Source organism: Trachypithecus francoisi, unplaced genomic scaffold (genome assembly GCF_009764315.1).
Source record: "Trachypithecus francoisi isolate TF-2019V2 unplaced genomic scaffold, Tfra_2.0 Lachesis_group5, whole genome shotgun sequence".
NCBI lineage: Eukaryota > Metazoa > Chordata > Mammalia > Primates > Cercopithecidae > Trachypithecus > Trachypithecus francoisi.
Genome location: NW_022681470.1, coordinates 113415163 through 113428564, shown reverse-complemented (window position 1 = coordinate 113428564; position 13402 = coordinate 113415163). Strand labels below are relative to the sequence as shown.

Here is a 13402-nt window from a genome sequence, read left to right as displayed (position 1 = left end):
AGAGCGAGACTCCGCCTCAAAAAATAAAAAATAAAAAATAAAAAAAAAAAAATAAAAACAAACTCATGATTGAGAGTCTGTATGCTTTCTTAAAAAAATATTTTTTTTCTGTCTTAAAACCTGATTACTAGTTTAAGAAGAAATTCCCAGGCTTTTCCTAATCAAATGCTATTTCCAAGCATTGTGGCTTAAAAACTGGCTTATACCCGAGACTTATTTTATCTTACTGAAATGAGGAACTACCCATAGTATTGATTTTGGGCTTTGCATGTTTGCTTTGTTTTATTTAAGTGGGTCATCGCTAGCATAGCATGAGAATAAACGCATTTAGTGACATTTTATTTCTAGTTAGCATGTTCTGTATTTCCTTATTCACAGATTGCAACCACTTTTCAATGGCAATTTCTGAGAATTCTCTAGTGCTGGTGTCTAAATATAAAGTTATTAACAGTTTATCTTCTGTTGTTACCTTTTTGAGGCCAGTTCAGGTTACCATAAGGTTTTGTATTGTTAAAGTATCACCTCTGTGTACCATCCAAGGCATCTTTATGGTTAAGAAATGACTTACAGGAAGTGCACCTGAGTATCTTATGTGGGCAGTTCTGTGGACATCACTATTTCCTTTATGTATGAGGCAGAAAACAGTTTTATAAATAGCCTCAGGAAGTAGTTAGAAAAGATTATTCATAGTCCTTCCAAAAAAAGGTAATTCGTTGCAAGATTTTGGTTTAAGCTAAATTAATAATCTCTTATAAGCAATCATAAATTACCTTTATAATTTCTGTTAATGGAAAAGTAAACATAATCATCAGACTAGTAATACAGATAATATGCATTTGTAATTATACACAATTGAAAACTGTAACTTCCGTCATTATGCTAATCAAGTGTAAGCCTTCCTGAAGCAACTAGGAACTCAGTAATAACTGCAACATTAGCTCTTACTTGCTCATTGAAGAAACTGAAAATTATTACCAACTGGTAGTAAGTCAAAATGAATTCAAAAGCTATTTTTGCTAAGATAACTTATATAAACCCTAGCTGCCACATGACTCTCTGCTGGTACTGTATTGGCTTCAAAGGAACATCAATCCAGCATTCAAAATAATTAAGAAGCTATTGGCCTCTTTTTCCGGCTGGAACCATGGAGGGTGCAGAAGAGAAGAAGAAGGTTCCTGCTGTGCCAGAAACCCTTAAGAAAAAGTGAAGGAATTTCGCAGAGCTGAAGATCAAGCGCCTGAGAAAGAAGTTTGCCCAAAAGATGCCTCGAAAGGCAAGGAGGAAGCTTATCTATGAAAAAGCGAAGCACTATCACAAGGAATATAGGCAGATGTATAGAACTGAAATTCGAATGGCGAGGATGGCAAGAAAAGCTGGCAACTTCTATGTACTTGCTGAACCCAAATTGGCGTTTGTCATCAGGATCAGAGGTATCAATGGCGTGAGCCCAAAGGTCCGAAAGGTATTGCAGCTTCTTCGCCTTCGTCAAATCTTCAATGGAACCTTTGTGAAGCTCAACAAGGCTTCGATTAACATGCTGAGGATTGTAGAACCATATATTGCATGGGGGCACCCCAATCTGAAGTCAGTAAATGAGCTAATCTACAAGCATGGCTATGGCAAAATCAATAAGAAGCGAATTGCTTTGACAGATAACGCTATGATTGCTCGATCTCTTGGTAAATATGGCATCATCTGCATGGAGGATCTGATTCATGAGATCTATACTGTTGGAAAACGCTTCAAAGAGGCAAATAACTTCCTGTGGCCCTTCAAATTATCTTCTCCACGAGGTGGAATGAAGAAAAAGACCACCCATTTTGTAGAAGGTGGAGATGCTGGCAACAGGGAGGACCAGATCAACAGGCTTATTAGAAGAATGAACTAAGGTGTCTACCATGATTATTTTTCGAGTCTCCTCAGCTTAATAAACAGTACCTGCTCTCAAAATGAAAAAAAAAAAAAAAAAAAAGAAGCTATTGAACTGTTTGTTAGAGTTTCTATGTGAGGAGTGGTGTCAGATAAGTCAAGTAACACAATGTAAGGCATAAACATGAAGTCTGTTTACACTGGCTGTGATCAATATCAGCAGGAGACACCTTAGCAGGTCTGTGCCACTCAAGGAATGTTCCAGCATGTATGCTTACTACAGTCCTTTTATATACAGCCATCTATAATCTCATCCTTTCACCAATGCATATGATCCCTTCCATCTCCCCAGACCTTCCTTCAAAGTAGAGCTATATTAATAGTAGGCTGTGCTGCTGTGCCTTTGATTATAAGTTACTTCATCTGCATAATTTCTGAATTATTGTAATATCATTAGTATAAGGATAAGCAAAACAACCAGAGCAGAGCCTTCATGGTACAGTTTGTACTAACTCTTTGTGCTGTTTTGTCATACCCTGGCCATGTCGTTGGCTCATTTCACTCTTGATCAGAAGAATGTAAACACCCTGCCATCTCCTTACCTATATTTCCAAGTATGTCTTAGTGACCCAAACATATTCTTTTGAACTTACTGCTTAATATTCTTGTTCCAGAAAACTGATACATTTTCTTCCTCTGATATTATAGAGTTCCCTTTTGATAATTATACTTCTGAAAATACCAACAGAGGAATACTTTCATAATATGTGGCAATATTTTTCACAGTACTGGAGGATGGCAAAATTAATAATAATACATAGCAGAAATTGCATTAAACTCCTATTTCCCTTACTCTCAGTAGCTTTCATTTGCAAGGAAGCTACTCCAGACATGCATGCAGAAGACTCCAGGAGTTTATAGGAACCAAAGAATCATTTTACCCAAGGACTCAGGAAATGCATCATAGGAAGAGCTTTTGAGCAATGTCTTGAATTATAACACTTGGTGGTTTACTCAGTGGGGTGTGTGTGTGTGTGTGTAATGCCATTTAATTTAGTAAGTTTTTATAAGCATTTTAGATTCAGACAACATATGTTTACCAATTTGTACCTGACTATAAAACATTTTATAAGAGGAAATTTATGCAGAGGAAAATAATTACAAATTACTTTCACCATCCATTCAGTGTTGAAATTAAACTTGAGCTCAGATCTGCTGAGTCTAAAATTTGTTCCCTCCTCTTTTTACCATGTGGGTGAGGCTTTATACTAGGAAAGGATAAGAAGACATTTGGGAGGGCATCCTAAAGGATGGGAAAGCCAAGAAGGCAGACATGCAGGTGCATAGTGCGAGGGCAGAAAATGGTGAAGAACTGTAGGGGTGCAAATTTGAGAGGCTGAAGGGAGAAGACAATACTAGCTGAAGAGTTTGGTTTTTCATGTACATACATAAGACGCCATAAGTTTATTGATCTGGAAACTGGCTGATTGGATCTGTAATTGAAGAAACTGTTTACAGCTATTATTTTCCCACACCTTTTTAGAATATTTAGAAAGAATAAAAAGTCTTTTTGTTCAAAAGTAAAGTCTTTTTGGAAGAACAAGTAACCTATACTAATTTGATTTCTTGCCTTTTCTTTTTCCTATACAACACCAATGTACCTTTTCCTGTTTCTTAAGATCTAACTTGTAATTCATTTTTCATTTCTTCAGGTGTTTTATTCAGAAAGGGTACTTGGGTGATAGTTTCTTGCCTAAGAGTTATCTTTCTTTTTCCTTCCTACACAATGCTTAGTTTGGGCTGGTTATAGAATACATAGTTCACATCAACTTCTGGGTTTTGTGAAGTTATTTATTCCCTGTGTCCTTGTTTTTAAGAGTTTTGGAGAACATATTTTCATCTCTATGTGCATAATCTGATTTTGAATAGACTATTTTTTAGAGCAGTTTTAGCATCACAGAGAAATTGAGTGGAAGGTACAGAAATGTCTCCTATACCCTCTGTCCCCACATACACACAGTATCCCCAGCTATTAATATTCCTAACCAGAGTGGTGCATTTGTTAACGTTGATGAACCTTCCTTGACACAGCATCATCTAAAGTACTTTAAAGTTTACATTAGGCTTCCCACTTGGTGTTGTCCATTCCGTGTTTTGACAAATGTATAATGACATGTATCCACCATCATAGCATCATACAGAGAAGTTTCACTGCCCTAAAATTCCTCTGTGCTCCACTTGTTCATCCCTCCTACTCCCAACCCCTGGCAATCACTGATTCTTTTACTATCTGTAGTTTTGTCTTTTCCAGTATGTCATAGTTCATAAGCTAATTTTAATTTCCTATATCCTGGCAGGATTTTTACTTTATTGGTAGGACATTTTGTGTAGTTTTCATCAAATTTCCCAGGCTATGATGTGTATTCTGAAATTTTCAGTATGAAGTCTTTCCTTAAATTAATCTAGGAATATTTTTTCTCCTGTTATTTCATTTTTATTGTGTCCTCTACATCTGTGTTGTTCTTTCTAGAAAGTGGAGAGGTGATGCTATGTAGAATTTGTATAGTTAGAGCAGAATAAATTCTGTGAGTTTGACTTTTTTAGGTTCCACATATAAGTGAGATTATGTGATATTTGTCTTTCTGTGCCTAGGTTATTTCACTTAGCATAATATCCTCCAGGTTTATCTATGTTGTCACAAATGGCAGGATTTCCTTCTTTTTTAAGGCTAAATAATATTCCATTGTATGTATATACACCCCACATTTTCTTTATCCAGTCATCTGTTAATGGATATTTATGTTGTTTCCATATTTTATCTCTTGTGAATAATAATGAAATGAACATGGGGGTGCAGATATCTCTTCAAAAGACTAATTTCCTTTGGATATATTACAGATGTGGAATTGCTAGGTTATATCATGGCTCCATTTTTTATTTGTTGAGGAACATCCTTACTGCTTTCCAAATTGTACCAGCTGACCTTCTCACCAGCAGTGTGCAAGGGTTCCCTTTTCTCCATATCCTCACCAACACTTTGTCTTTTGTCTTTTTGATAATATCCATTGTAATTGATAGGAAGTGTTAACTCCTTGCAGTTTTGATTTGTATTTCTCTGATAATTAATTGAGCATCTTTTCACATACTTCTTGGCCATTTGTATGTCTTCTTTTTTTATTGCAAATTGACAGTTTGTAATTGTGTAAGTTATGGTATAAAAAGAGATGTCATAATTTATGAGTTTTTGTGGTAAGATTTGAAATTTACTCTCTTAGTGTTTGTCTTCTTTTGAGAAATCTCTATTCGGGTCCTTAGCCCATTTTTTAATCAGGTTATTTGATTTTTTTTTTTTTTTTTTGCTATTGAGTTGTATGAGTTTCTTATATATTTGAGATATTAACCCCTTATCAGCTATATGGTTTGTAAATATTTTCTCCCCTCTGTAGGGGACGTATGTTTTTTAATGAAATTTTTCATCGAGACATCTGTCAGTCACTGAATAAAAACCCTGCGTGAAGCTATAAGACTTTTTGTAATATAGAAGATTATAAACAAGTATTCATTTGAGGACCTACTGTGTGCCAATTAGTGCTGTATTTTTATATGAAATTTCTCATAAGAACAGTTCTAGACAATGAACAGTTAGTTGTCTGCTGACAAACTTCCCTGCATTAAAGCTCACTCTTTTCTTTTTGTCTCCTCATGATGGAAGAGGAGCCTCTTCTCCTGTTCAGGGCCAGTCCCCCCAGCTGTCACCTGGATCACGTCCTCTCTGGCATTCTCAGGGATAGACCTCCTCTGGCACTGTTACTCATACCCTCTCAAATCTTTTCTCCTCACCGTTAGTGCTGACAGGTTCTTTACTATCAGCACTAAACTATTCTTAAGTCTCTTCTTACATGTTAAAATGAAATCCTCCCTTTATGCATATCCCCATTTCGCTGCCACCCTAATTTTCTCCACTTTATTACTAAAATATTTGAAATGTCTGTGTTCCCTGTCTCCACTCCTCCTAGTAATCTGGCTTCCATCCCTCCTTTTACTGAAACTACACTTGCTAGTGTTATTAGTGAATTCTTTATTGCTAATTTTTTTTAAAGCCTTTATCTTACCTGATCTCTCTGCCACATTTGATAGTCCAATTCTTTCTTTAAAGGTTTTCCCCTTGGCTTTGGTGACAACATAATCTCCTTTGCTTCTCCCACTGTGAACGTGTTAGCCTCCTTTGCCTGTACCCCTTCTTCTCCTATACCCTAAGTGTTCATGTTCGTTGGAGTTCCAAACTCTGCCTTCTTCCCTTTCTCCTCTACCCACTCTCCCTGAATGGACTCATCCATTCCTATAGCTTCAGTGACTATTTACTTGCTGAGGTCTTTTGTCCTTTTTTTTTTTTTTTTTTTTTTTGAGACACGGTCTCGCTCTGTCACCCAGGCTGGAGTGCAGTGATGCAGTCACAGCTCACTGCAGCCTCAAACTCCCAGGCTTAAGCAGTCCTCCCACCTCAGCCTCCCAAATAGCTAGGATTATAGGTTTGAGCCATCATGTGCAGCCAGTCTTGTATATTTGCATTTTCAGCCCTGACCACCTTTGAGTTCTAGGTCTGTGTATCTGTCTGCCTCCTAGACATTTCCAAATAGGGGACCCACAGGCTCCTCAACTTCAAAATGTCCAAAACTGGATTATCATTTCCCTCACTCCCTAATCCCACTAGCAAAATGAATGAGTAAATAAATAAGAAATAAATAAAACAAAATATTCTTGTGTCCAATTCTTCCCAATGAATTGATGTTACTTTTCACCCATTTACTCAAGCCAAAAATATCTCTGATGTATGAGATGTTCATTTATCCTTAGTGTTGTAATTAAAAGTTACAATTTTATAGATCTGATTTATCCTTGGAGTATTAAAATACTTGTTTTTGCCTCTGTTCTCACAGGTTTCTTTCTTCTCAAGAGTCTGTATCTTTTAAGAAGTAGAAATCTTCATTAACATTGAAAAAAAACTTTCCTTATAAATTTGACCATTTCACTGTGGTGGGCAAATTCAGGTGGACTATATACATCCTTTATAATAACTTGCAACATTTATTACTGAGATACACTGTAAGCCAGGCACTGTTCTAAACTCTGTGTGTAATAATTCATTTGATTTCCCCAGATTCCCATGAGTTGTACGTATTGTTACATCCTGTTTCACAGAGGAAGAAATGCAGCATACAGACAGAGAGGTTAGGAACGTGTCCAGAGTGACAGTTGGCAGAGAGCAGAGGCAGGATTTGAACACAAGCAGCCTGGCTCTGGATCTAAGCTCTTAACCTCCATGCAATACTATCTGGCAAACGGTTTGCATTCTTCATAGCAGTTTCTTATCACTGTTTTTTAAAAAGTTAAAAATACACAGAATTACCAAGACATGGCATAATTTTAAATGTGTACCTAGGGTATACATATGCAAGTTATTCTGAGAGTAAGTAATGCATTTTGCTGGTACAGTAATTAGTCACAAAAAATGGATCCATAATTTTGCTTTTATATTACTTTTATTTTTTAAAGACTTTCTAGATTTTCTTCGACTCCTTTGAAACACAAGGCCATCGTAACATTATCTTCTTCGGAGTCCTCTGCTTATTTTATATCAGCAGCTGTATCACTTTGTCTTAGAAATACTTGGGTTTTCACAGGATCAACACAAATCATATTCTGTTGCTTTGTTTCTGGAAAGTGGTTAAGCAACTGTATGAAAGTCATAGGAAATTAATGACTCACATAACGGAAAGCATTTACTAATGTGACTTTTGTCTCCGATGCCAAGTAGTCTAAGTTTGTTTCCATGGTAACCCATCAGTATAACAAATGGTAGCAAACTAACTTTGCTGCTTTTTTGGTTGTTTCGTTTGGACAGCTTTCTGACAGCTGTCTATGTACCTGTATGTACACATTAAAGATTATCACACACAAAAAATGTCTGAGTAATTGCCTTAGTTGCACAAACAAAACTCTTTTTTAGAGAGATTGTTTTAAGAATCCAAGGCTATGATTTTGATGTTACAAAACTATAAAGGTTACTTAACATATCTTTCTACTTCAGTTCCTATTAAGAAAGGGTACAGTCAGCAATTTTTAAGCCCATACATTTAAAAAATTCATTTATAATATTTGTTTATTTGAAATATATCAATCATAGAAGACTCTGCCAGAAACAAGGCGGAGAGAAAGGGAAATGAGGGCGCTGTCTTGGGAGACTGAAGACTGAGTGAATGATGGAAGAAGTGGAGGCAGCCAGCTCTTCCCCACCCTGCCCCTGGGAACAGTGCTGTAGGGTAAGGAAAAGAGGACACTGAGAAGGGAACCAAGGCAGGCCTGGTCATTTGGGACACCGAGTTGCAGAGAAATTTCTAGAGGAGGTAATGACAAAACTAGGTGAGTTAGAATTAAACTGGTGAGTGCAGGAAGTTGAAAGGAGAGTGGATGGAATAGAAGGGAAAGAAAAAATCATGAACAAAGGCATACAAATGAGAAATAGTGTAAAGTAAATGGGAATGACAACAGTATGAGACAGAAAGAAAGGGTCAAGAGATAAGACTAAAGACAGGCAGGGCCTTAATCATAAAGAGGCCACATTAAGGAGGTTGAACCTAATCCTATAAGAGGAAGCAGTGAAGGATTTTAAACAGAAATGACATTTTCAAGTTTGTATTTTTAAAAGACTTCTCTGGTACCAATGAGGAAAATAGATCTGTGTGGGGACCATTAGGGAGACTGTTGCCATGCTTGAGGGAAACGATATTGAGAGTCTGAATTGTAGTGGCGCTAGACACAGGAAAGGGCTTAATTCACAAAGAGTTAGGAAGTAACACAGGCAAGAATTGGTATCTGGAATCAGTCATTTATGGCCCATGCATGACTTCAGTTATTCATTTGGTCAACAAATCTTAATTGTTTACTGTGTTTGGCAAATGATTAGTATTATGGTGCGGTGCTCTTTCCCACCTTCATCATTTCTGGGTTTCTTCTCCATTAAGGAGTCTTTGTTTGCACATCATGAGGTAGTTAATAGACAAGTGCACATTGCACAGCTCTAGTTCATCCCAACCTGATCTCTTGTCTTGGCTTATTTGACTTTCTTACATAAGAACCTGTTTCAGAGTCCTAGCACATTTGTCAGTCTACTACTTGGGAGGCAGTATCTATGTGTTTGGATAGGGGCTTATTGCCTGGGAAGTGATTCAGAGTTTATTTGTGTCTTCATTGGGTGGGACTCTACAGGTCATGAAAAATATGTACAATAAGTTCCAATGTATTTCATCCATATACTTAATCTTAAATGAGGGGAACAGGACTCTGGAATGGACCACCTACAACAATGTGAATAACATTTGAACTTTACAGATATCTTGGAAATGGTAAGACTTAGTCTATGTCAGTTAGGATTTAGTTCAGCTGCATATAACAAAACCCAAAATAAGCATTTTAAATAATAAGATTTAAGAAGTTTGGGCCAGGTATAGTGGCTTGGCCAGGCACGGTGGCTCATGCCTGTAATCCCAGCACTTTGAGAGGCCAAGGTGGGTGGGTCACTTGAGCCTAGGTGTTTGAGACGAGCCTGGCCAACATGGTGAATCCCTGTCTCTACAAAAAATACGAAAATTAGCCAGGCATGGTGGCGCACACCTGTAGTCCCAGCTACTCGGGAGACTGAGACAGGAAATTTGCCTGAACCTGAGAGGTGGAGTTTGTAGTGAGCTGAGATTGCACCACTGCACTCAGCCTGTGTGGCAGAGTGAGACTTTGTCTCAGTAAATAAATAAATAAATAAATAAAGGAGTTTGGAGGGAGACAGTCCAGGGCTACATGTTTATTAGAGACCCACCTTCCTTCTGGCTCTGCACCATCATCACGTGGCTTTTCCTGAGGGTAACCTTGTGGTCCAAAATGGCTGTTGAGAATCTAATCATCGTCATGACAGTTTTCCAAGCAGAGGAAAGAATAAAAGGTAAAAGGGTACATTTCAACTATCCCTCTTTTACTTTGCCTTTCCAGAAGTTATACCCAATAACCTCCATTTATATCTCCTTAGCTTGTACTCCATCCCATGCCTACCCTGTAGCTGCAAGGGAGGGCAGGACAATGCAGTCTTTTAACTGGACATATTGCCAGTTTGAGTAAAATCAGGGTTCTCCTTTTAAGGAAGAAGAGAGACTGCATATTGGATAAGCAACTGATAATCTTTGCCACATACATTCCTGGGCAAACCATTTGACTAGTCAAGCTGCTAGCTTACTTACTAGCCTGCTGGGAAATACCATGATAAACAGATATCAGAGACCTAAAGCCTTACCTAGAGGCTAGGACTACTAGGTGAGTTCACCAGTTAACATGTAGATATATGAATCTGAGGACTAAAGAAGAAGACTTAGTTTTGTTCGTTTGTTTGTTTTCTTTTGTTTATTTTTTTTGTTGTTTTTTTTGAGATAAAGCCTCACTTGTTGCCCAGGGTAGAGTGTACTGGCACAATCTCGGCTCACTGCAGCTTCAACCTTCTGGGCTCAAGCAGTCCTCCCACCTCAGCCGCCCGAGAAGCTGGGACTACAGGCATACACCACCACACTCGACTAATTGTTATATTTTTTTGTAGAGATGAAGTTTCGCCATATTGCTCAGGCTGGTCTCGAACTCCTGAGCTCAAGCAATCCGCCTGCCTTGGTCTCCCAAAGTGCTGGGATTACAGGCATGAGCCACTGCGCGCAGCCTGAAGACTTAGATTTTTAAGTTCTCAGTACACACGTGATAGTTAAATCCATCAGAGTAAAAAAAAAAAATGAGAAAGCCAAGGATAGAAGCTTGGTGGACATCAACATTTTAAGGAGACAGAGGAACAAGAAACTGCAAAGAAATAGTCACATAACTAGCAAGGACAAGAATATTGCAAGAATTTATAGAAGGGTCAAGTATGATACTAAAAAAATTACCCTTGGATTTGGCAATTAGTTACACACTGGTGAGCAGTTTCAATGAAATTGTGGGGGTTAGAAGCGTGATTAAGAGGGACTGAAAAGTAACTGGGAGGTGAGGAGATGGAAAATGTCTATACTGTAGAGACAGTTCTTCAAATTTCAGTTCCAACCTTTCCTGCTGAGTGACCTTTGACAAGTCACATAGTTTCTGTGTATCTTAGTTCCTTTATCTATAAAATGGAGTTAGTAGTACCCGCCCCATATAGTTGCTTTGAGGATTTAGTAGTTAATATGTGTAATTTTTAATATGTGTATTTACAGCAAGGCCTGTAATAATAAGCACTCAATAATAAGCACTCAATAAATGCTCTCATCATTATCCTTAGTATCATCATCTTCAGGGAGCTTGGACCTGAAGGCAGAGTGATAGTAAGTAGATGAGGACATGGAATTGTGGGAAGTTAAGATTAGAAGACGCGTGCTGTATGAGAACCAGTTCTCTATCTCTATTTTACACTGTAATTCTAATTACCTGCCCATATTTAGAATGCTGTGCTGAAGAAGTTTTTATTTTAACAAAGTTATAAATACAAATAATTTAGAGTCTAAGTCCTACAAGGCATATTATGGAACAGCACAGTCCCCAACCACCAACCTCTTTCTCACATGGCCCAACAGGGAAGGAGCCAGGAGAATAAATACATCAGCTTCCCTCTCCTCCTGCCCTCTATCCTTGCAGTGTTTGTCGCTTTAGCACAATCGGAGGTAGAGGCCAAGGGAGCCTTATTGATGTAGTTCATAAGACTGGCCTGCTGGACTACAGAGAAGGATAGATTGAATCTGGAATGACAAAATATCAAGCCCAGTAGTTTGAATTTCCACGAGCACTTTAATTTCCTGTATGCTTTTTTTTTTTTTTAAATATAGCATCCTATTCCTGTATAGTAGATGCAGTTTCTTTTTTATATCACTCAGAATTTTTTTTCTTCTTCAAGCACAGGCTCTGTTTTGTTCAAGTTGCTATTTTTCTCTTCTTTTTTTTTTTTTATTTTCCTCTTTAAGACTGAGTCTTGCTCTGTCACCCAGACTGGAGTGCAGTGTGGCATACTCATGGCTCACTACAGCCTTGAACTCTTGGGCTCAAGTGATCCTTCTGCCTCAGCCTTGCAAGTAGCTGGGACTACAGGTGCACGCCACCATACCCAGCTAAGTTTTAAATTTTTTGTTGAAACAGGGTCTCCTGTTGTTGCCTAGGCTGGTCTCAAACTCCTGGCTCAAGTGACCCTTCCACCTTAGCCTTCGAAAGTGCTGGAAATACAGGCATGAGCCCCTGCAACCAGCCAAGTTAGTTTTTTTCTATTCATCTGGTTTCTTTCTTATTAAGAGACTTTCCTCACTTATCTGCCCATATTTAACTGTGAAGCACTAAAAGTTGATTGGGAGCTTTGTGTATGTGGCGGGTGCTTGTCATCTCAGATTTTTATTGTAGTCTGATTTGACTGGCTATGTCATTGGGAACCCTCAACATCCATCTCATGAAATCTTTTCTTTGAGGCTGGTTGGATTCCCTAGAGAATATTCTTCCCACATCTTGAAGAACAGGTGCCTGGTTCTGGCATTGTGAGAAGCCAGGTTAGGGGAATAAGGTTGGAAGTCTCGGCATTAAGTCATCTTTCATTACCCCAGCCAGCATGCCTTTGTGCTCTTTGTGCCGTTTCTGATACTTGCCCTCACTTCAGGCTGTCCAGAGATCCTTCTGTTTCATCTTACCAGGGGAATACATCTCAGTCATCTGCAGGAGTCAGGGAAGAAGTCTGCAGTCTATTTCTAAAACAGCTTTTGATCAATCCTCTGCCGTGTCCTCCTTCATTCGACTTCAAAACCTGTTTAAGTTTCCTGCTCTTGGCTTTTACTATTACCAGTGTAAGGTTCAAATTTCCTCAGTATGCTAAATTAGTTATCACTTGTCTGTCTGTGGCCACTTATTTTTGTCTCTAGTTCTCTTTGTGTCTGTGAGATAATGCCTTTACTTGTTTTTATTTTAGTAGGTTTGGGGAGGGAGCAGAGGCTAATACATGCAATTAACCTGCCATGTTTAACTATAAATTTGTATATAATTTTGTAAGAAAAGTAAGAGTTTTTTGTAAATGTTATTTATTGATATCTGATCATATATCAGTGGTCTCAGTGACAGCAACAACCCAGTGCCTTGTTGCTCAGTGGACCCTGAAGGGTCCAGGACATCAGTGTTTCTATCTATATCTCCTTGTTGGGAGCACCAGACACCATAGCTGATGGCTCCAGCAAGTCTTGAGGCCAAGAGATGTTGGGAGAGAAGCAATAATAAAAAATTTTAGGCCGGACACAGTGGCTCACGCGTGTAATCCCAACAATTTGGGAGATCGAGATGGCCAGATCGCTTGAGGCCAGGAGTTTGAGACCAGCCTGGCCAACATGGTGAAACCCCGTCTCTACAAAAATACAAACATTAGCCAGGTGTAGTGGTGCACACCTGTAATCCCAGCTACTATTCAGGAGGCTGAGGCATGGGAATTGCTTGAGCCCAGGAAGCGGAGGGT

General features: G+C 38.5%; 2 protein-coding genes across 2 annotated transcripts in view; both read left to right on the top strand.

Annotated features, from left to right (window-relative positions):
• FAM102B (family with sequence similarity 102 member B) overlaps positions 1-13402 on the top strand; it is a 69456-nt gene that overhangs the window by 20942 nt on the left and 35112 nt on the right. The gene's annotated exons all lie outside the window — the stretch shown is intronic.
• LOC117076512 (60S ribosomal protein L7-like) lies at positions 1123-1972 on the top strand. Its single transcript, XM_033200103.1, has one exon. It carries the CDS (start codon positions 1262-1264, stop codon positions 1886-1888), a length of 627 nt encoding a protein of 208 aa, XP_033055994.1. The 5' UTR covers positions 1123-1261; the 3' UTR covers positions 1889-1972.

Bases quoted from the DNA above. Each gene is read 5' to 3' on its own strand.
- LOC117076512 (XM_033200103.1), top strand. From the start codon at position 1,262: ATGCCTCGAAAGGCAAGGAGGAAGCTTATCTATGAAAAAGCGAAGCAC.